Here is a 21,481-nt window from a genome sequence, read left to right on the forward strand (position 1 = left end):
TAGGATTCCTAAAGTGCTTCACTCACCAAGAAATGGTGTTAAAAGCATCAAAATCGGCTATTTTGGTTCTGAAACCTGTAGTGTAAATACGTAATATGAAATAATGGTTTATGCGACTGTGCATAATGAAGGGCGAACCTAAGGCGAGTTTCATAATAGCATCACACGAGTGTCGTAATGCCTAATTATCAAAGAGGATGCAGTATTATAGAGAGTTACCGTCGAAGTAAAATGTGTAATCACAGTGCATAGACTGCCATCTCTTGACACAGGCTTAAAACTTTTGAACCTCAGTTTTGACAATTTGGTCCATATTCTTAGCTCGATATGTGTTAAAATATCAAATATTAATATGAACGCCATCTAGCTGAGCGTACCCCAAAGGTGTAATACCATCTAGGTCACCGTGCCTTTTTCAGTATGGTTACTGAGGTACGTTTTTTTCTTAGACTTTATCTGTCTATACGGAGTTATATATGTCTTTGGCAAAGACTCAATTATGTATAGTTGCATACACTACTTTATCTTCCTAAATATCATAAGGGCTCTATGATGGGTTCAGGAACGATAGGAAAATGACAATGGCGGCGTTTCCAATATTTGACAAACGAACAGTTCCTATTCTTGTGTCACTCGAGATCAAAATGTCGTGCGATTTATAGTAAAAACATACTAAATTGGGGTTTCGTATCGATATCTGTTTTAATGTCTATAGATACTAGAATAGCACACTCACTTGAATTTGACAGCTGTTCCAAATTTAAACTCATAACCCACTGTTTTCAGTAGGTAATGTTCGTTTATTTCTGCTGATTGGTAATGCTGGTCATTGCCTATGGTTTTTAATCAATTTCAAAATATACCAAGTTGTGCTCCTTCAGAAGTTCAGATACAATACTAAGAATCTTTTGGTAAACTTTCGATGATGCAGGGCGATGAGCTGATGAGCCAATGATAAATGCATTTAAAAAAAATAATAATTGTTTTTTTATTTTAATAAAAAGTATTTTATATATAAACAGTATGTCAAATAAAGAAAATTTACGTTTTAAAAATTATAATCAAGATATCGACCATGGCGGTTGCGGAACTCTTCCAGCCTTGCTTGTTGCAGTTGCAACCCCGCCTCGATTTTCATGCAAAACTGCCAGGAGTTTTGAAAGTTAGTTATAAGTCTAATGAAAACTGTCAGGGTCACGTTACTTGTATTGTATGGCAGGTGGGCTCGTCTTGCTGAAACCATGTGTTGATGTGATTCGTGATGTTTCGGTGCCAGGAAATCCATGAACACAGATGTAACGGTCTGAATTAAATAACGGTCACCGTTTGGTTTCTTCGATCTTCAAAGAAATACGGCCCGATGTGTCCCCATTTCGCAATGTCAGCTCGCTGTTCTCCAGTGTAAGACACCGTTTTGAATAAAAAAAATCTTTTTTTTCTTCTTTTAAATGACAACATTCTTATAATACACTTAGCGTCAAAAAAATCGCACCTCTCAATCGGTTTCGTTCAAGCAGTTATAACTTATAACCCTTATTATAATATATAAAGAAAAGTATGACTATGTGGCCTTATTTGAAAGGTAATCTAACGCTCTATTGGGAAATGTCATAAGGGATCATCCACATATTACGTCACACCAAATTTCAGGTTTTTGGACCCCTCCCCGTCCTATGTCACGCTTTTTTGTATCCCTTTAACAGGGATTGTCACATTAGTATACCCTCCCCCCCTACACTGTGACGTAATATATGGATGACGCCTAAAATACATGACATTTTTCCCAAAAAATGAAAATTTTCAGTAAAAAGGAATCAACGTGCATTCAGGTTAAAATTTTAAAAGAAATCAAACAATAAAATCAACAAATATCGAAAAAAATTACTTAAAACTAAACTTAAAACCTAGTGTTTCCTCCCTCTGGCTGGCCCTTCGTGTAGCTTCCAGATCCGTTATTGAAGAATGTTGTCCCACTCCTCAATAACTGCGGCTTCCAGCTCGTCGAGGGTGGCTGGAGCAGACCAAACAAGCCGTTTTAACTCATCCCAGAGATGCTCGATGGGGTTCAGGTCGGGGCTCGTTGCTGGCCACTCCATTACGGTGCATTCCGACCTCATGCAGGGATTCCCGCACTGTCAAGGCCGTATGGCAACGGGCGTTGACGTGCATACATTGGAAGTCAGGTCCAACAAACTCAGCGTATACGGGACCACATGTTCTTCCAAGATTGGAGATCTTGTATAATGTAACCACAGCCAGTGCAGGAAATGCAGACGAGATTCGTTTTGACGTCGATGGAAATACCGCCCCAGAACACATGCACGAGCCGCTCCCGTAACAGACTGTTTCTTCGGTGCAGACTGGTGTAAACTGCTCTCCTTGACTCCTGTGCACCCTCTTGCGTCTGTCGCTTGCGTAAATGAACCCCCTCGTCTCATCGGGGAACAGAACTTCCTCCATTGCTGCAACGTCCAATCCTCGTGCACTCGGGAAAATTGCCTTCTGGCAATTCGATGCTCTGGCTTCAATTGGGGGCCCCTGTCAGCTCTTCGGGGTAACATTTTCTTCTCCAGCAATCTTTTTCTGATCGTGGAGACACTCACTGCAGTTCTTCAAGCTGTCCTAAGCAGTATCTGCAGCTCAGCAGCAGTTAGAAAGCGGTTCCGCAAAGAGGCCGATACGATGTACCGGTGGTCTCTAGCGGTGGTGCAGCGTCTTCTCCCGGATCCAGGCCTCCTGATGTAGCCACTGATCTCCAGGAACCGCAGCAAGACTCGTTGCACCCGGAAACGGCTTATGCTTGCGTTCAGCTACCACTTGAGCTGTTTTTTCTGGTGTTGTAACCGTATTCTGAAGGCTTTTTAGGGTTCCGTAGCCAAAATGGCAAAAACGGAACCCTTATAGTTTCGTCATGTCCGTCTGTCCGTCTGTCCGTCTGTCCGTCTGTCACAGCCGATTTACTCGGAAACTATAAGTACTACAGTGATGAAATTTGATGGGAATATGTGTTGTATGAACCGCTACAAAATTATGACACTAAATAGTAAAAAAAAGAATTGGGGGTGGGGCCCCCCATACATGTAACTGAGGGATGAAAATTTTTTTTTTCGATGTACATACCCGTGTGGGGTATCAATGGAAAGGTCTTTTAAAATGATATAAAGTTTTCTAAAAAACATTTTTCTTAAAGTGAACGGTTTTTGAGATATCAGCTCTCAAAGTCGTAAAAAGTATGTCCCCCCCCCTCTATTTTTATAACTACGGGGTATAAAATTCTAAAAAAAATAGAGGTGATGCATGCTAATTAACTCTTTCAACGATTTTTGGTTTGATCAAAGTATCTCTTATAGTTTTTGAGATAGGTTGATTTAACTGTAATTTTGGCAGGTGTATAAATTGACATAATAAGTTTATTATATTTGCTGCTACGGAACCCTTTGTGCGCGAGCCCGACTCGCACTTGGCCGGTTTTTTCTTTCTGCATGTGTTCAGTAGTGTCTTCGGTGAACTTTGGAGTGCAAATGATCCATATGACACCTTTACACCTCCTTTTAAACCCGTCTAGGGTAGCACACCTAGAGACCCATTAAAATCGCATCAATATCCTTTTTTTTTACCACCGTAGATTGGCGATTATTGATTAAGAAAGTGGTACACCTTTTTTCTTAAAGGGCTTTAATTGTACTTTAAAATGATACCAATATTGATAGGTTAACAGTCAATAAGATTAGAGCTGTATTGGCTTGAAACGAATTTTGCGCGAGGTGCGGTTTTTTTGACGCTGAGTGTATATGTTATGTAATGTCATGTAATTTTAACATAGGAGTTTGAGACAAAAGTGAATTTTTCACTGGCCCACCCTGCGTGCGTAGCCGAATGCACAAACGGTCACGAAACGAAACGCTCGTAGATATCTATCTTGCGTATTGGCGCGACAGAGCCAGACTACCTTTCGCGGCGTTTAGTTTTCGTTTCGCGTCGTAGAAATGCCATTCGGCTACGGGGCCTGTACTGTACCTAATAATATTATCTAAAGGAGTTTTTATACTAGGCCCCCTGGTAAACTCAAAAACCAATGAACGGATTTTATGTGGTTTGCATCTATCAATAGAGTGAATCTCAAGTAGGGTTTAGTTGTAGGTATTTTGTAGAATCCGGGGCGCGTCTCTAATTATATTATTATAGTGAAGATGTAGGGGTATAAAAAGTGTTTGAAAGACTCTTGCAATATGAACAGATTTAGACCAACTTAGATAAATCGCCCTGAAATGACAGACTACGTATGGGTGGCTACCACCCTCCTACCGTCGCGGCCCGCACCCGCACGCCGCAAAGAAGTTATGATCGATAGGAGCATCAAATATTAACGCACTCCGCCTGCCCACGAGGAAACGGAATGGATAACCGTTGTCTGAAAGGCCACAAGGGGCGAACTCCAGTCAACTTCCCCTCTTTGCCTAATTGCATAACCACTTTCTTCAAATACAAAAGTACTCACAAGTTCAAATTTCAGAGTTAAATTGATCAATTATTTAGTAACATTTTCTTACCTTTCTTGATTAATGGGATACTTACCCAAATTATAAGTATGTTCATTAGGTAAATTATCTCGCGGCCCGGTAACGACGAGATTCAATCAAATCATATATTATTATTAGTACAAGCCTATACTGTGTCCCACTGCTGAGTAGTGGGTAAAGGCCTCCTTAGATTTCCAATCGTGTCGGTTATCAGCGATCTCCGGGCAGTCGCTGAGACACACGTCCAGGTCATCCCATCGCCTGGGCCTACCAGCTGCTCGCCCATCCTGCGGCACCCTTATCGTAATCAAATCATAATATGTCTTGTTAACATACCTAAGTATTTCATCCACTTAGCAGTTATATCCTGTATCATAATAGGGCACCCTTACCGTAATCAAATCATGTCTTGTTAACATACCTAAGTATTTCATCTACTTAGCAGTTATATCCTGCATCATAATAGTCATTTTACTTGCATAACTGTATTCAGAATTTAACAGTCTACAATCATCAATTAATTATGTTTCCAATTAGGTAATTAAAATAAACTTTTAACTCTTATCTCGAAAGAAAATGAAGTACCTAAATAAACCGATGCCCCTTATATCAGCAAGATTAGCATAGTGTTAGACATAAGCGTAGCTAAGATTAGTCGTTTAGCGTCTGTAAGTAAGGTTGTAATGCTCTCACGGCTCGTTGGCTCGCGGGGCGGACGAGTGTGTGCTCTGGCGCGTGAAATGCCTACCTACTTGTGATTGCGTTGTTTAAATCAAGTGGCGATCACGTGTCCAGATGACTCTTGATAATCTCTTGCGTATATCATTAATTCATTATCGTATTATTCACTACTCGATCGGATTGTACAAGTGTACACCCATTATTTATCTAGCTCTAGCAATGCTCGGGCCAACCAGTGTAACTGTCACTACATTATGACCTGACCTGTGTGATACCAATGCCTATATGAAAGTGGCGGCTGGTCAATAGTGGGTACAAGATGAAACGAGATCACATTCGAGAGAAATAATATTTTGATGTTAATCATTGGGACTTGAGGAGAGTTCCTCATTTAATTTATTAACGTTGACAGTAGCAAGTATATAAATTATATGATGGTGATGATAAATTGTATAATTATTATTTTATTTAGGTATTTTAGGTGAATAAATTAGGTACTAAAATAAAATATTGTCATAAAATATGATTCAGTTTCTACCTGGAATTCAGTCTCATGTCAGCAGACCATTAAACAAATAAATTTATTTCGGTTTGGCAAAAGCTCCTATCAATAAAAGATTAGACCCTTACCGACCTTTGGGAAGACCTCGTTTAGAGTCCTCAAATTTATCGTGTTAGAATCGTTTAGAGAAATATACGAGACAGGCGTGTTCGTCGACGTCGTACCTCGTACCGTACCTGCCTCTCGGGCTCCATTACGCAGGATAACCGCATATTTATCCCATGAATTATACCTCGGGCTCTGAAAGATGACGTGAATGTGCCAGCCGTGAGGCATGAGCTCCTCGTTTATTTTAATATGAAATATCAGAGCAAATATTATTGTACAAACGAAATTTGGCTCTAGATATCGTTTGCTTTGAGACTCCAACGCCATCCACCCACAATGAAAAATAAATATTTGGAAGTGGTACTGCCACTGCGTGCGACATATGACATATGTCACATTTTGTCGAAATTATCGAAATTAATACCACTTATTTTCATAGCGACAGGTAGTCAATAAACAATCGACTATCTTGGTTTTGTAAACATAGTTCGTAAAGCCTAAAGGAGATTTTAGTAGATAGTTACTCAAGCGCGTAAGATTAATGTACTCGTATGAGTGATATCTTGCTGCTCCTTGGAGGTCTAACTTAACCACCGTCTCCACACCGTCAACACACACGTTGGTTAATGATAATGGTATCGTATTATGCCTACACATGTACCCTAGTACATGGTGATAGTCAGCGTTAAAAAATCTTATTCCTTTAAACATCGTAGTCATTAATTGACGTGACATTGGAGACACCTGTGCTTTTTCACTGGAAAGGAGCCACCAAGTCTGGTGGCGTTCTTGGCCCTGCGATTACCTATGAGGGTGGTGCACGCTGTCCGTATTCCCACCTGAATATTTCAGCGATTCCGTGAAGTAAATAACTGACTTCATTTTCAGCCTCGCGGCTTCTACAATTACACATTTAAAATAATGTTAAAGTGGACCTTCGGGAGCCGACACGACAGCTTGAAGACACCTGTGTTTTCTCATAACTTCACGCTGCAGTATTGCACCTGATAAGTCACATCACACGGTACAATGTTTCAATGTTCTTTTCTGAATATTTAGAATGAAAATAGGCACGTTTCTCTACTAGTATCATACGTACATACACACACTCCCTCCTGTATCCAAGAAGGGGGTGGGCAGAGCACACGAAACTACTCGGGAGTTTCAGTGCCACTCTTGGCAAGTAAGGGGTTAAAAGAAAACAAAATTGTGACATTGCAATGACAAGTCGCCACAGCCTCTCGCGTCTCACCTACGCCACAATTTCATAGTGCTCCCTCATAAATGTTAAGAGTTATGTTATGGGTACACCATATCTACAGTCGACTTCTACGACACTCACGGGAAGTATTAAGGGGGTGCTGAAATTCTTTACCGTCAGCAAACGGGGGATGAATAGTATCATATTTTGACTAATTGTAATTGCAGCGGTAAATTATTTTACAATTAGAAAAATAAATTCGTATCGATTTAGATATATGCACATATTCGTAACTAATTCTCCTGCTTTGTCATTCGATCATATTGCAAGGAAAGGCGGTAGGGTAGCAACTTGGAAAGCTTTGTAGTCACAAATAATCTCTCAGTTTTTAGGGTTCCTTACCAAAAAGGTACAAAAGGAACCCTTATGGTGCCGCTCAGTCCGTCTCACAGTGTTTTTTTTTTTTGGCCCAAAAATCGGACATCCTTTTAATCAACCAGGGGATAGCTTGTTCTACCACAAATGCATGACTAAAACTCCCGCGTGGATATCATACATAGTTTTTGTTTAAAGTGATTTCGAAAATTTTATCCCGTGAAACGCTGAAAACAATTAAATATATAACTTCGAAGGCTTAAGACGATACGGTAGGGGTCAATTCTCCATACAAACGCTCTCGACTATTTCCTCCCTGGTTTATGAAGATAGAGCAATGATTTTTTCAACACAGATTGTTATTATTTTTAATCTGTGTCGGACCGTTTTGATTATTTTGATATTCTGCTTTTTAAAGACTCTAGAGCCAATCAAAAATTTCCAAAAACGGCCTCTTTTATTGTGGCGCAAAAAAAGGTTTGATACAATACAATACAATATTGAGTATTCATTATATTCTTGTGGACATCTTTTATTGGCTTACTGTATTGTATTCTAAAATTTTAAGCATTTGTTTTTCTTGTATTGCTGTTGATGCCCCAAATAAAATAAAAAAAAAATACTCAATATTGGTAACAATTAACCAAAAAAACTAAACGGCCCGACATAGATTATTTCATTGTTATTCAGGTTCTCAAATTTCGTTCCGATTGATTAAGTTTTGAAGGAGGAAGTCGAGAGCGGAACCTCGATTTTAAAGATTTTTTTTTAAATATCTTTTGACTGATTTGTTCTTAATGGACCATTTTGTTTTCGATAAATCTAGTTAATAACACTTGTATATTTAACTAAAATTCCCAAGTTGAAAGGGGGGCTCCTTTCCATTTTAGCATTTTCGCTACCGTATCCTCTTAAGCTGAGCCTTTACAAGCGCTACTTGGATGCTCTACGAGTGATGAGTAAATGTCCATCTAGTGATTTTGGTTATTATTTTTTTCCGGCTCTGTCTTTTGATTGGGGAATTGCCAATCAGCACGGATCAATAGGTTGCTTGTATACGCTTATATTAAAAAAGAAACGAAGTTCCTGTACCGTGGCCACAGGGAGAAAAATGACATTGAAGAAATCCCGGAATTCGGGGATTTCTTAGACTACTTTTTACAAAAAGTATTCAAAAAGGTTTCTTTCATTGCTAACAATACATTTGTACTCGTTTTGAGAATGGATACTCTTCGCTACCATCATCGTCATTATCGTCTTCGTCGTCTGTTTGTGCAGGATCGAATGGCTTAAGTAAATTTATTACTTCGGTGGTAAAAGGTATCCTCTTCCTATTATTTGACGCAATTGAAGTCCAGGTAGGGAAACTACGGGGTTGGACGACTCCAGTGCCCTATGGAACAAATCCATTATTGTGTGGCTATCTTTCCGGCTGTGGGTGCTCTCGGTCATACCTGTAGAATTTATTTCTGTTTCTGAGAGCATCCCTATAGGGAGAGTTGAAATGTAAATGATATAATGGGGTCGACGTCCTCACGACGTCGTAAACTATTGAAGTCGAATTGACTTGTTTTCTTTGGCCGATGTGTAATAATAAAATTGTATATTAAGTACATTACTTGTTATGTGGAAAAATGAGTTTTGAAGGATTTAGTTAGGTAGTAGTCTGTAGAGTTATATGAATGACATTTTTTTGATGATTCAAGTATTGAAAGTTTGTACGGAACCCTCGGTGGGCGAGTCCGACTCGCACTTTGCCGGTATTTTTTATCTTTCAATCTTAATCGAAACTCCATTTCCAAACGGGATAAAAAAATATAAGCAATATAAAAAGTAGGTATGCATTATTGTTGGTATCTAGTTGCCTAGGAAACAATTGTCTTCAATGTTCGCCGCTCGGCCGGACTATCTATTAAATATTGACATTTGAATAGCTACAATATTAACCTACATTAATATTATGAAACATACTCGTAGGTGTCTATATACAGTACTGGACAAAATTCTTCATACACCGACATAAAAAAATAAACTTTCTATCATAATTTCTCTACCCTTAAACTTAACATCACAGTTGTGTTGAAAACTTTTGGCTAATTTCATGGCGTACAACATACAGACAACAATATATCAATAATTGTACAATTATTGTTTTACATGGGTATAAATATAAATATTAGTACTTTTGGCTCTGGACAAATTTGATCATACAGTAATTAAAATACGAATGAAATGCAATGTATCAGTGTGTATGGCTTTCATCTGCTTTAGATATGGCTGCTTGTCTCGGAGGAACATTTTCAGGTACAAACTGAAGGTATTTATCTAACCCAAGCTTTTTCCTGTGTGCCTACTAAAGTAGGCAAAGTGGGTATAATTCAGAATAACATTTGATATTTTTTTGTTTTTCCAAAAACTTCCTTAAATTTTGGCTAGGATTGATAACATGAGACTATGTCAGCCATTGAAGCTACTTAATCCTATGAATCACAACGAACGCATGAAATAGACATACTAGTATTTTCTTTCAGTCATCTTTTCATATATATTCAGACGGGCGATGGCTGAAAGATAATACCAGTATGTATATCTCATGCGTTTGTTATGATTAATAGGAATGAATAGCTTGAATGGCTAACATAGTCTCATGTAATCAATCCAAGCCAAAATTTAAGGAAGTTTTTGGAAAAATAAAGAAAATATCAAATGTCATTCTGAATTATACCCACTTTGCCTACTTCAGTAGACACACAGGAAAAAGCTTGGGTTAGATAAATACTTTCAGTTTCTAACATAAAATGTTCCTCCGAGACAATCAGCGATATCTAAAGCAGATGACAGACATACACACTACTACATTGCATTTCATTCGTATTTTAATTACTGTATGATCAAATTTGTCCAGAGCCAAAAGTACTGATATTTATATTTATACTCATGTAAAAAAATAATTGTACGATCATTGATATGTTATTGTCTGTATGTTGTACGCCATGAAATTAGTTAAAAGTTTTCCAATACAACTGTGATGTTAAGTTTAAGGGTAAAGAAATTATGATAGAAAGATTATTTTATATGTCGGTGTATGAGAAGAATTTTGTCCAGTACTGTAGGGTAGGACGCACCAGTATCGTAATGTGTGGTTATGTGTTTAATTATTTATTTAAAATCTCTTGATTTTTACATCAATTTGAAATGAGACTTAAGTTTTAAGTCTGGCCTCTGACGTATCGACGACGGCGTTATTTCTCTGAGACGGGAAAAGAGATTTCTCAGCGACCGTACGCGTGATTCGTAGTTAAGTCCCGTTTCGGTTTAAATTTTAAGTGTGTTATGTAATGATTTTGCATATTTAGAAATTCTCGAACTTACGCTTCATGCTTTTTTAAATCCAATTAATACATATGTTAAAACTGATAAATTTCAAGAAAATAATGTAGAGTCATAAACGGGCCACTCATGGACTTGTTCTTATTATTCTGTAGGTAATTAGGTATTATTTAGTAGATATTAGGAAGGGTTGATATAACCACTGCTTGGTCTTATATATAGCAATAAAAAACAACAATCATTTAGCCGCTTTGTGGGCAATTTGTTAAGTGAACTCAGAGGCGAGCATTAACGCCGCCATTGACAGCTAACGACTCGGTCGCATGCAACTTATATTGGACTGGTCTAATATTTGTTCGTAACGTCAAATATTTTGTGACGTAGATATTTTCTAGAGTAGGTAAACTCATCTATTTACCGTGGGAAGATAATGATAGGGAAATCTAAATTGTTCCTAAAAAAAGTTCTGTAGGTTAGGTAACAGCAAGAAATAAAAACATCCATTGGTCAAAGTTATTCAAATCCGCTAGAGGACAAGAGCACTCGAAAGGTCTTTAACTCTTACTAAGAAGCTTCTTAGACTCAAAACCTTCAAAAACTGGCTCATTTCTGAGTTCTTCTGTATTTTTATATCTATAGTGTTAAAATTATTTCTGCGGTATCCGCCACGTGTTGGATTCATGATTGGATTAAAAACTCTTTAAAGTAAGTAGGTGTCACCGTCAAGTCTGAAAGTTTTATTATACAGCTAGATTTGCAGTTGGAATCACACCGCAAGTTTAGATGATCAAATAGAACGAAAGCACAATAAATAGGTAAACCGAAGGATAAAGAGGTCCAAAGCCAAACAATCATCCCTCGAAACCTCATCAATATTGTGGTGTCACAGGCTGTGCTAAGCTCGTCGTGTAGTTATCTTGGAAATGGAACATTGAGGGTGTCTTGCGGAGTGAGTCGTTAAGTCGTCGTTTCCGGGGCACAATGAGAGGCGGGGGTTATCGACGAGGCTGCTGGTGCGCATGTGCCCCGCCGGCGCCCCGGAGTCTCGCCGGTGCCTACTAACGCCCGCGCGGCCTCTGGTCGTCGCCAGTTCCCTCGCGCGAGCCTGCCCGTTAGGACGCCCTATTCAGGTGCATATTGCCCCACGCGACACCCAATTACGACATGCGCTTTTCAACAATGTACGGCTATTATTCTGCTATATTTGTTACATCTACAGACAAAAACCTTACAAATTATCGGCCGTCTATAAGCCGTTTCTATGTTTTCTGATGATAATTAGAATCTCTTAATTTTGACAACCACTATGTCAGTGGCACATTTGACCTGAAACCGACACACGTTTCACTGAAATTGCTTAGGGCATAAAATTAATTGATGCACTGTTCGTTGTTCTAGGTCTGATCAGCCAACCATTGCGATCATCTTATTAAAATATAGGTAAGTTTTTAAGTACCCGTGTTGATCAATTATTTAACTTTCTTTGTTTATTTTTTTCGTACATATTTCTACTTTGACTTGAGTTTTTGGGGATCCTAGTCATTAAGAAGATAGAATTCGGAACTCTTACATAAATCGCTTCCAGAGAAACATCTTAAATTTTCCAGAAGTTACTCGTAACTTGTACTTGTATTTATAGTACCCACTGCACAAGTTCATGATTTGGAGCGCTCACTACTATACTATTGTGTCACATTTTTAGTGAGTGTTCTACTTCTATAATGCCATCATTCGAGTATAGCTCTTTGGTGCACTTACCCAATGATTTTGGTAAACTTACGGTGCAACTCACTTATTTCTCATTTCTGACCTAATAACTGGCTTTAACTAAGTCTACTCAAGTCTATTGTCACCTGACTTAATTTCACATATGTCATATTTAACTTCAGAGCGGAAATTATTATTGTTAAGCCTCCACGCCCCTCGCGCTTTCAGCTCTGATAGTACAAAGCTTCCTCTCAAAAATGATCTCAAGTATCTCAACCAATTACAACCAGTATTTAAAATAACAATAAGCTGACTCTGAACAGTTGAAACTAATGACACCTACTTCCAGGTAAAACTATTGCAGACCTGCATATAAAACTTTTATCACCTTACACTCACACACCTCACACACCCTCTTAGGCTCTTACGCACGCAAATTACAATTTAATTTAGATGACATTATTTTGGCGTGATCAATTTAATCAATCAAATACATTTCAATTGCTCGACATCGGCAACTAAACCATCTTTGCTATGGACTTTATTAATTACACATAGAGAATACAGAAACGGGGAAAACAGGCTAACGTTGGGTTCAATTAAGCTTGTCGACTTGCCGAAAGGGGGTAGCTGAAATGCTAATTTCATTTCCGTTCGCCAGACTTTGGCATACCGATAACTCCTTTTGTAATTGTAGAACTTGTATATTCTCAACAAATGAACTATTTTGAAAAGTCATAGTTTTCTTTTCTGTCATGGCAACTAAATTCTTTGTCCTCTATACGTTCCACCTACTGCAGAGCAAGAGGCAGGGGCGAATTGTGGCGTAGCAAAAAATGTTTGCGACAGCTGGTAGAGAGACATTTTGATCAAGGCTGATCGAGTTTTTTTACACGTTTTTTGGAGGTTCGTCTTTGTGCAGGAACACCTGCCGGCGGCACGGCCGCTGCGCAGGCTCGGCGATCTCCAACACGCTTTTAATCGTCTCTACCTGATTCCTATATAGGGTTGCTATTAGGTATGTCGAGTGGATCACATAAATGCAGAATGCAGATGCTTTATTAGCTTATAATTTTAGATACCTACAAGTATCTATCCCTCAATTTTTTTCTTGTCGAAAACACGTTTTAGTTTTAAAACAATATAAAATACAAATACATAGACGACATATTATATAAATTTTATCTATCTACCATACCAATATTAGAAATTCTATTCTAATTTAGAATACATATTGCCGAAAATCTACCAATATAATAGAAATCGTGACGGCAGAGGGGTTTTAGTGGGTAAACCATGGGTTGCTATAGGTCTCATTAGCCTAGGGAGTCCCACATAACCATCCCAGGCCCGTCCCCGCGTCTGGGTGGTATGCGTAATGCATTTCCCCTCTGAAAAAATGTTTTCGAATATACAGCGTTTTGTATTTGGTTATATCATGCTCGATCTTGAATAGAATACTGTAGTAGGGATACTACAAAAAAAAAACATCTCATGGCGAATAAAACGTAACTAGCTCTGTCGCACTAATAGGCCAGCCAGAACGATAGAAAGATATTTACGATATAGAGCGTGGAGGATTGTCACTTAGCAGCTCCACCTTGATACACAACGAGAGTTGACACTGTTGAAGAAAATTTGATAGTTGCACTCGTTGCTGTAGTAGAGTACTCGACCTTTCAAGTTTTCAACTCATCAGATGAACCTAATAGACCTCAAGTCTACCCAAGTGACTGACAGTGATAGCTGAAACTTTCAGATTTTGTAGTAACCCTTTGGTGCGGTCGCGAATTGCGAGCGGCACCTGCGAAGGGTCAGTGACCCCCGGCACCTGCTGCCGGCAGACGCCCTATTACCATACGTTGGCACTGAAATTGCTTGTTTTTACGAGGACTTACAATTTTGACGCCATGTGTTATGTTCGGTGCAAGAGAACGTGCTTGTTTTGCTAATTGATATATTTCCGTAAAACTGACTGCAGCACAAACTACGTTTTCACCGAAAATTCAGTGCCCAAAAGTTATCAATCAGCGCTTTCTGATTTTTTGAATTTATTTAGTTTAGTGGAATAATTACATTCATTCGTTTCTTCTCATCTCGTTCGTTTTTCGTCACGTTCCTAAATTTGTCTGATTCTGCTTTCGTCAGCCATTCTTGCTGCTAAAATACGAGTATGTGACCCGCTCTCGTGGTTTTAACGTACTTAAGAAATAACGAAAATCTAATAAATTTTTGTATAGGTGTGCCTCGAATTGCATTAAATTGAAAAACGTGTTTGAAAAATAAAAAATAAAATATGCCGTCACCTGCACAGGAGAATAGTGAGGGATTGCGGCATACTGCAGTCGTGTTGGCAGCTCAACACGCTAGCTGGAAACTGCTAGCTACGTACTTTAATGATATCGGTAAATGCGGCTTTTTATCGATTTCACAAATGTCCTGCTGTCTGTGGGTTGATTTTGATCGTTGGATGTTGTGCTGCCCATTGATTTGGTCTCTACTTTATAAAACCCCCCAAATTCGTATCTTAAAATCATCTCAATACTGTGCAACATATACTTTAATGTACAAAAGAAATTTGCTAATTATAAAGCAAAAGTTGCCACGTTGTGCGGTTGTTAGACGATGTCTAATTACACTTTCCTGTAGCTCTTATTATTGTTAACCGGTAAATTAATATCTTCGGCTTTCAAACAACACATAATGTAGGTTAGTAATCAATCCGTAATTAATGTAGCGGGATCGATAGCAGCCGGGCGCCGCCGGGCCGCCGGCGCGTCCTGCATCCTGTCATTCCTGTCCCTTGTTTCTAGCTCTCGTCAACCGGTTGCAAGGACTAGCCCTATCCACGATAATAATTAAAGGTTTATGTTACTTTGTAGCCATTTTTGTAGTAGACAAAGTATTAAAAAAAGTCTTATATGTGAATGAGTAGGACATTTTGTAATAAGATCAGTGTCGGGAAGACCGTCTACTGAATATAACTTTTGTATTTATATATCTACCGCTTCTTATACCTCCGAAGGTATACTAGTTTTTCATCCTTAATCCATTGGTCTCCAATACTCGTATATATCCCTAGGACGAGCACTAGTTAACAATAAACTTGATTCGTATTTCGAACTCGAACGTAGAGTTCAACACCTTTAGTACTGTTTCGTAACTAAAAATTGGTAACCAGCTTCGAAACGGGAAAAAAATCCCAATTCGTAACTAGCTTCGAATTGGGACTTTCTCATTACCGATTTGTAACCAAGTTTGGTAACCGGCTTCGAAACGGGAAAAATAATCCCGTGTTGTAACTGGTTACAAAATGAGACTAAATCATTACCGATTCGTAGCCATGGTTGGTAACCAGCTTCCAAACGGGAAAAAATATAGCGTATTGTAACTGTAATTTTTAAGGGTTTCGTTGCAAACTAGGTTGACTAGGAACCCTTAAAAGTTTCGCTCTGTCCGTATGTACACCGTCCTAGCTTCCATTTGGTAGAAACTCCGATCAGTAACTCGGGCCCGATACGTAACCAGCTACAAACAGGGAATTTTGTATTCCCGTTCTGTAGCTAGTTACAAAACTTAGTTACCAAACGGTACCACGCTGGCCCAATACGTAACCGGCTACAAACCGGGAATCTTGATTCTCATTTTGTAGCCAGTTACAAAACTTAGTTACCAAACGGTACTACTCTGGCCCAATACGTAACTGGTTACAAAATGGGAATCAAGATTCCCGGTACTATACAAGGTTAGGTAGATTGTTTTTGTTGTTTGTCTAAAATAATGAGAAATAAGAGATTTGTATCACATAAGTTTACTTTAATTCACCAAAGTATTATAACAGCTTTGTCTCTGTCTCTTTCTCTGTCCCTGGTCCCAGCTCGCTAATAGGGGTCGGGCCTCCTTATGGCTCGGCGCGGCGCCAAGACGCTCTGTCCCGAGTTGTCGTGGTTGGTGAAGTTGCTTGAGGTCTCTGGACATTGGACCACCACGTGGCGGGCGGTCTTTCTCTTCCTTTGGGTGGATTGGGGATATCGAGCACCTTGCGGACAGTGTGGGTGTCTTCTCGTCGCATGACGTGGCCAAACCATCGCAATCTGCCCTCCTTCAGCTTGTCGGTAATAGAAGCGGTCTTAAATGTGCCCCGTATGTAGTCGTTCTGGACCTATATAACAGCTTTGTTAAATATAATATTTGTTAGCCCATGGGACCATGCGGATTACTCCAGACTACTTTAATTGCCGAGTTTTATCCAATCAAACTTTATTTCAAATAAAGTATGCCGGTCTTGCCCGCACTGACCAATGTCAGTAGTGCCAATAGGCACGTAATAAAGCAAACCGCAAAAAACTAACGAAATATCCGACTACGTCAACCACGACCATCAGGCCGGTCGGCATAGCGAAATTAAATAATTAATTATATAGTTTTCCATAATAAACTTGTTCCGTCTGTACCCTAAGGTTAGCTTGATGTGTTAAAATGTCAAATATTAAATATTAGCGCCATCTAGCCGAACGTTCCCCAAAGGTGTAACGCCATCTAGGTCACCGTACCTTTATCTCTATGGCTTTGAGGTACGTTTTTTTCTTAGACTTTATCCGTCAATACGGAGTTACATTTGTCCATGGGAAATGGGAAAGTGTGTGTGTCTGTTTTTTTGTCCGTCTTTCACGGCAAAACGGATCGACGAATTGACATGATTTTTTAATTAGAGATAGTCGAAGGGATGGAGAGTAACATAGGCTACTTATTATCTCTTTCTAAGTGACCGGCCACACCAGAGCGTCGCGTGTCTCGGGGCGCGCAACGGGCGTCCGCGCCACGCCGCTTCAGTGTAATTCAAAAAACGCCTCCTCAGTACATTTTGTATAGGAAAGACGTAAGACGCGCCCCAGGTGGCGTGGCGGCGGCGGGGCGCGCGCCGCGCCGCTTGGCGGCGCGCCTTACGTCCTTCCTATACAAAATGTACTGAGGAGACGCTTTTTGAATTACACTCAGGTGGCGTGGCGCGGACGCCCTTTGCGCGCCCCGAGACACGCGACGCATAAGTGGGAACGCTGCCTAACTCCCTAATTCCCTAACATGGGGGGTGGAAGTTTGTATATGGAGAGCATTCCGCAATTTTCGAGTTTAGTATTAATAATAGAGATAAGTTTGTTTTGAGTTTAGACTTTTAGGTTGTTTTGGACTTGGGTATTTCGGTGTTAGGCTATTTTGAATTTATGTTTATATAAGAATATGTGTTTTTGACTTTATGTTGTACTATGCAATAAATTTGAGTTTAGGTTCAAGTGAACCGGAAACCATCGAAAAGTAAACAAAATGTTCACTGTAAATTTAGGTGAAAACCATGTTCCTTGGGCTACATAGCGCTACCTCTTGTTATAATAAGGTACTTGTACGCGAATACGCTGAACAGCTCGCGACAGGCCCTCGACTCGAGTACTACCAGTCCAGTGCTGATATAGAAGCCACCGCACGCTGTTAATGGCTCTATTTCTATCCCCGTAAACGAATTCCACGTGGTACGCCATAGCCATTTCAATATTTACGATAATTGTGCACTTACGCTTCGTTCTTGTTTCTGATCTGGGATACATGCTAAGTATCTTACATTCTTTCAATTTAATTGCATTCAATTTAAATTTTATTCGAATAATATAGCAGAAATGGTTGTTGAATGCACTCGTAGCTTTCTGTTTTGGGTGTATCTACTCGTCATATCAATGTTAGTTGTGTTTTTTCATTTACTGTGTAATTATTTTCTAAATAATTTGTAATAATCTTCTTTTTTAGGGTTCCGTACCTCAAAAAGGAAAAACGGAACCCTTATAGGATCACTCGTGTGTCTGTCTGTCCGTTGTCACAGCCAATTTTTTCCGAAAGTAACAAACAGATTAACTTGAAATTTGGCACACATGTAAACCTGTGACCCAAAGATGGACATGTAATTTAAATTAAGAAAATTCAATTATAGGGGCCACTTTTGGGGGGTAAAAGTGAAAATTAAAAATCAAAGTTTCTAGAACTATATTGTGTTACATATCAAATGAAAGAGCTTTTTATAAGTATTTCAAAAATATATTTTTAATAATTTTTAGTTAGTAATTTAAGAAAATAGGTAAAAAATGACCCCCCCCCCCCTTCTCCGAAACTACTAAGCGTAAAATTTTCAAAAAAATACACGAGATAGTTTTCAATCTATAGATTACAGGAAAACCTATTAGAAATCTACAGTAAAGCGTAAGTCGGACTTAAAAGAAAAAACTCAAATTACAAATTTCGCTCACTGCCGCTGCAAGGAGTTACCAAATCTATAATAAACTCATTTCTGTTTCGTTTTGTTCAAAATATCGATTATTCGCAAAAATGACTTAAGTTCCTACTAAAAAGGAGGCGCTAAAGCCCTTCTTGTAGTGTACGGAACCCTTGCAACGCGAGTACCTTTCGCACTTGGGCGGTTTTTTGTGTAATTATTTTCTAAATAATTTGTAATAATCTTCTTAGTAAGTTTAAAGCCCAATGGATTTATTGTACTGTGTAATCATTCTGTGCTGCAGTTTTTCTTAGAACAATAATAGTGCAAGATAAAATGCTCTCTGCCGATGCCGTTCGTTTTTTGTAAAAAAAAAAGTAAAGCGCTTATATGGTTTAATTTGTTTGTCCAGATACGATCGCGATGAAGAGAGACGCGTACGGCGACGACGGGCCTGCCATGAAGCGGCACCGCCAGCCCGACGACGAAGTTACCTTCCTTATACCTAGCAAGGTAAGAATACTCATAATCATCACAGACTAAGAAAGGGATAACCGGCGCCGCCGGTAGAGAGGACTTCAGCAGAGGAACCTTCTGACTATGTTACCTATCCATTTCGAATACCCTAGCTAGGTCAAATTTAAAGCAAACAATCAACCAAGTTTTCAATTTCGTCACGTCCCTCTGTCCGTCAATTTACCTTTATGCCACAGCCTTCTCTTTTTTTATAAAAAATAAGGTGCTTACCTTCTGTATACATTTTTCGTATCGTTTGAAGTACGGAACCCGCCATTAAGCCTGGCACTACATGCACTTGACCTGACCCTTGGCTTGAATTTACGACCTACTAATGAAGGTAGTATGGTAACGAAAAAAGTGCCAATAATATGTACAACACGACCTTATATTAGGTATACCTATACAATAAGATCGTGAATGGATTACACATTCGTATCGAAGTTGAATATCTTGACTGTGACTTGAAATTAAATAATGTACAACACTGTACATAAGTTAAATAGAACAGATACAAATCCTTAGTACAGTATTTGAATCTACCTACTTGTCCATGCTGATGCAGTTGTAAGTTTGTAACAATGTGAAACTCGCAGCCAGAGACAGACGGTATAACTCCATTAAAATGCAATAATTCCACATGCTAAATAGTTCGATGTAGTTTCGACAGAGATGAGCTAACAGCTTATATGAATGAGCTTAGCTTTGCCGTGCACCTATTTAGCTAATAAAGTTTTGTGCATTATTACTATTATAGTAACCAATTAATTAATTAACTAGTTAATTGCTCAATCAATATTGATAAATACTTGAGCTCACAGCCTCTCCTTTACGACTCCTATTTACTGTTAGTGTTCCTAGTAATACATTTTATTAGAATAAGAAAGACAGTTAAACAATTTATTACAAATTTTCGAATTTAAGGGCATAAGTCATAACATCACTCGATAGTTTCTCACTTGGAGCTAAAAATATCATTACAATTTAAGGATTCTTGGCATTCGGGTGTTACGGAGATATAATATTAGTGGCTATTACTGGCTAATGGATTTACATTAAGTATTTTTTAATGAATTTGACTATTAGATATATTTGGTACCCGATAGCGTATACATACATAGTTTCTATTTTATTATATCACACCGTAAGATAAAAAAGAAGCTCCTATAAATTAAAAAAAAAAACAAAACTTTATTTCTAGCCGGGATTCGAAACCCAGGCCAGGTGTCAACCTGTTACGTGTCTGCGAATATTAGCCCGACCCTGTTACGACGGAGCTACGCGCCACCGATGCGCGAACGACGAAATTAGCGACCATATTTTGAGTTTACTAACGCGAAAGAAAAACGCATGAAAACTCGAAAATTCGCGTTTTCCGGGACCTAAGGCTAAGCTAGATCGATTTTTCACCCCCGAAAACCCCCACTTAACAAATTTCACCGAAATCGTTAGAGCGGTTTTCGAGATCGTCGGTATATATAAGTAAATATACAAGAATTGCTCGTTTGCGGTAGGTATAAGATAATTGGGCAGTGATTGTTTACCCTGTAATTAAATTACAATGTTATGACAGGTAGCTGGATCTATCATCGGCAAAGGAGGCACAAACATATCAAGATTGAGAAGCCAGGTCAGTATTTAGCATTAATCCAAGGAATCACAAAGTGTAATAATAGTGTCAGAAATTACTACGTAAATATCGCCTAAATTAGTGTGCACTTGTAACTTCTACATAAGTATAGAGATTTAATAGTTTCTATATTTTAATCAACCATCATTTATTTATTTTATGATTAGTCTAATTTATTTTGACTGTGCAAACAGGTAGTAGATAATACGGTATGAACAATTATTGTAATTTTATTTTCATCAATTTCCGTACACTATAGGTTATACATTGTAAGTAAGATGTATTAATACACCACTAACCTTTTTTTACTACAGGTCGGTTAACAGTTAACACAAACCTTACGACAGTAAAACATATGACTATTGAGTTAAGAATAATCTAGTGGAAACACACAACAAGAAAACAGACCCATGTCTCCTGATCTATTCGGTGATGTTCGCATTTTGACCTCTCTAAATTCGCCTCGAATGCTAACATCACCCGTCTCGAGTAGAGCGTAACACCTGAGATTAATAAAACAAGCGCGAGCCGGTGGTCCTCACGGCCACCGGACACCGCGCCAGCGGCTCGTCCGTAGGCTGTTGACAGAATAACCCCCCGGCAGCCAGTTGCAGGTTTTAGCGCCCCCGTCACGCCTCCTTGGCGTGTTGGCGGC

General features: G+C 38.9%; 1 protein-coding gene across 4 annotated transcripts in view; it reads left to right on the forward strand.

Moving 5' to 3' along the window:
- Positions 1 to 21,481, forward strand: part of LOC125234694 (heterogeneous nuclear ribonucleoprotein K) — a 40,619-nt gene that overhangs the window by 7,850 nt on the left and 11,288 nt on the right. For 2 of the 4 annotated variants that reach the window (XM_048141042.1, XM_048141045.1), the window contains exons 2-4: positions 12,116 to 12,157; positions 19,093 to 19,193; positions 20,770 to 20,826. In XM_048141042.1, the coding sequence (XP_047996999.1) occupies positions 19,104 to 19,193; positions 20,770 to 20,826 (147 nt within the window). In that variant the 5' untranslated portion in view covers positions 12,116 to 12,157; positions 19,093 to 19,103. Of the gene's footprint in view, positions 1 to 11,877; positions 11,899 to 12,115; positions 12,158 to 19,092; positions 19,194 to 20,769; positions 20,827 to 21,481 lie in introns of those variants that run through there. The other 2 variants (XM_048141044.1, XM_048141043.1) reach the window with 2 other exon arrangements.

Source organism: Leguminivora glycinivorella, chromosome 16 (genome assembly GCF_023078275.1).
Source record: "Leguminivora glycinivorella isolate SPB_JAAS2020 chromosome 16, LegGlyc_1.1, whole genome shotgun sequence".
NCBI lineage: Eukaryota > Metazoa > Arthropoda > Insecta > Lepidoptera > Tortricidae > Leguminivora > Leguminivora glycinivorella.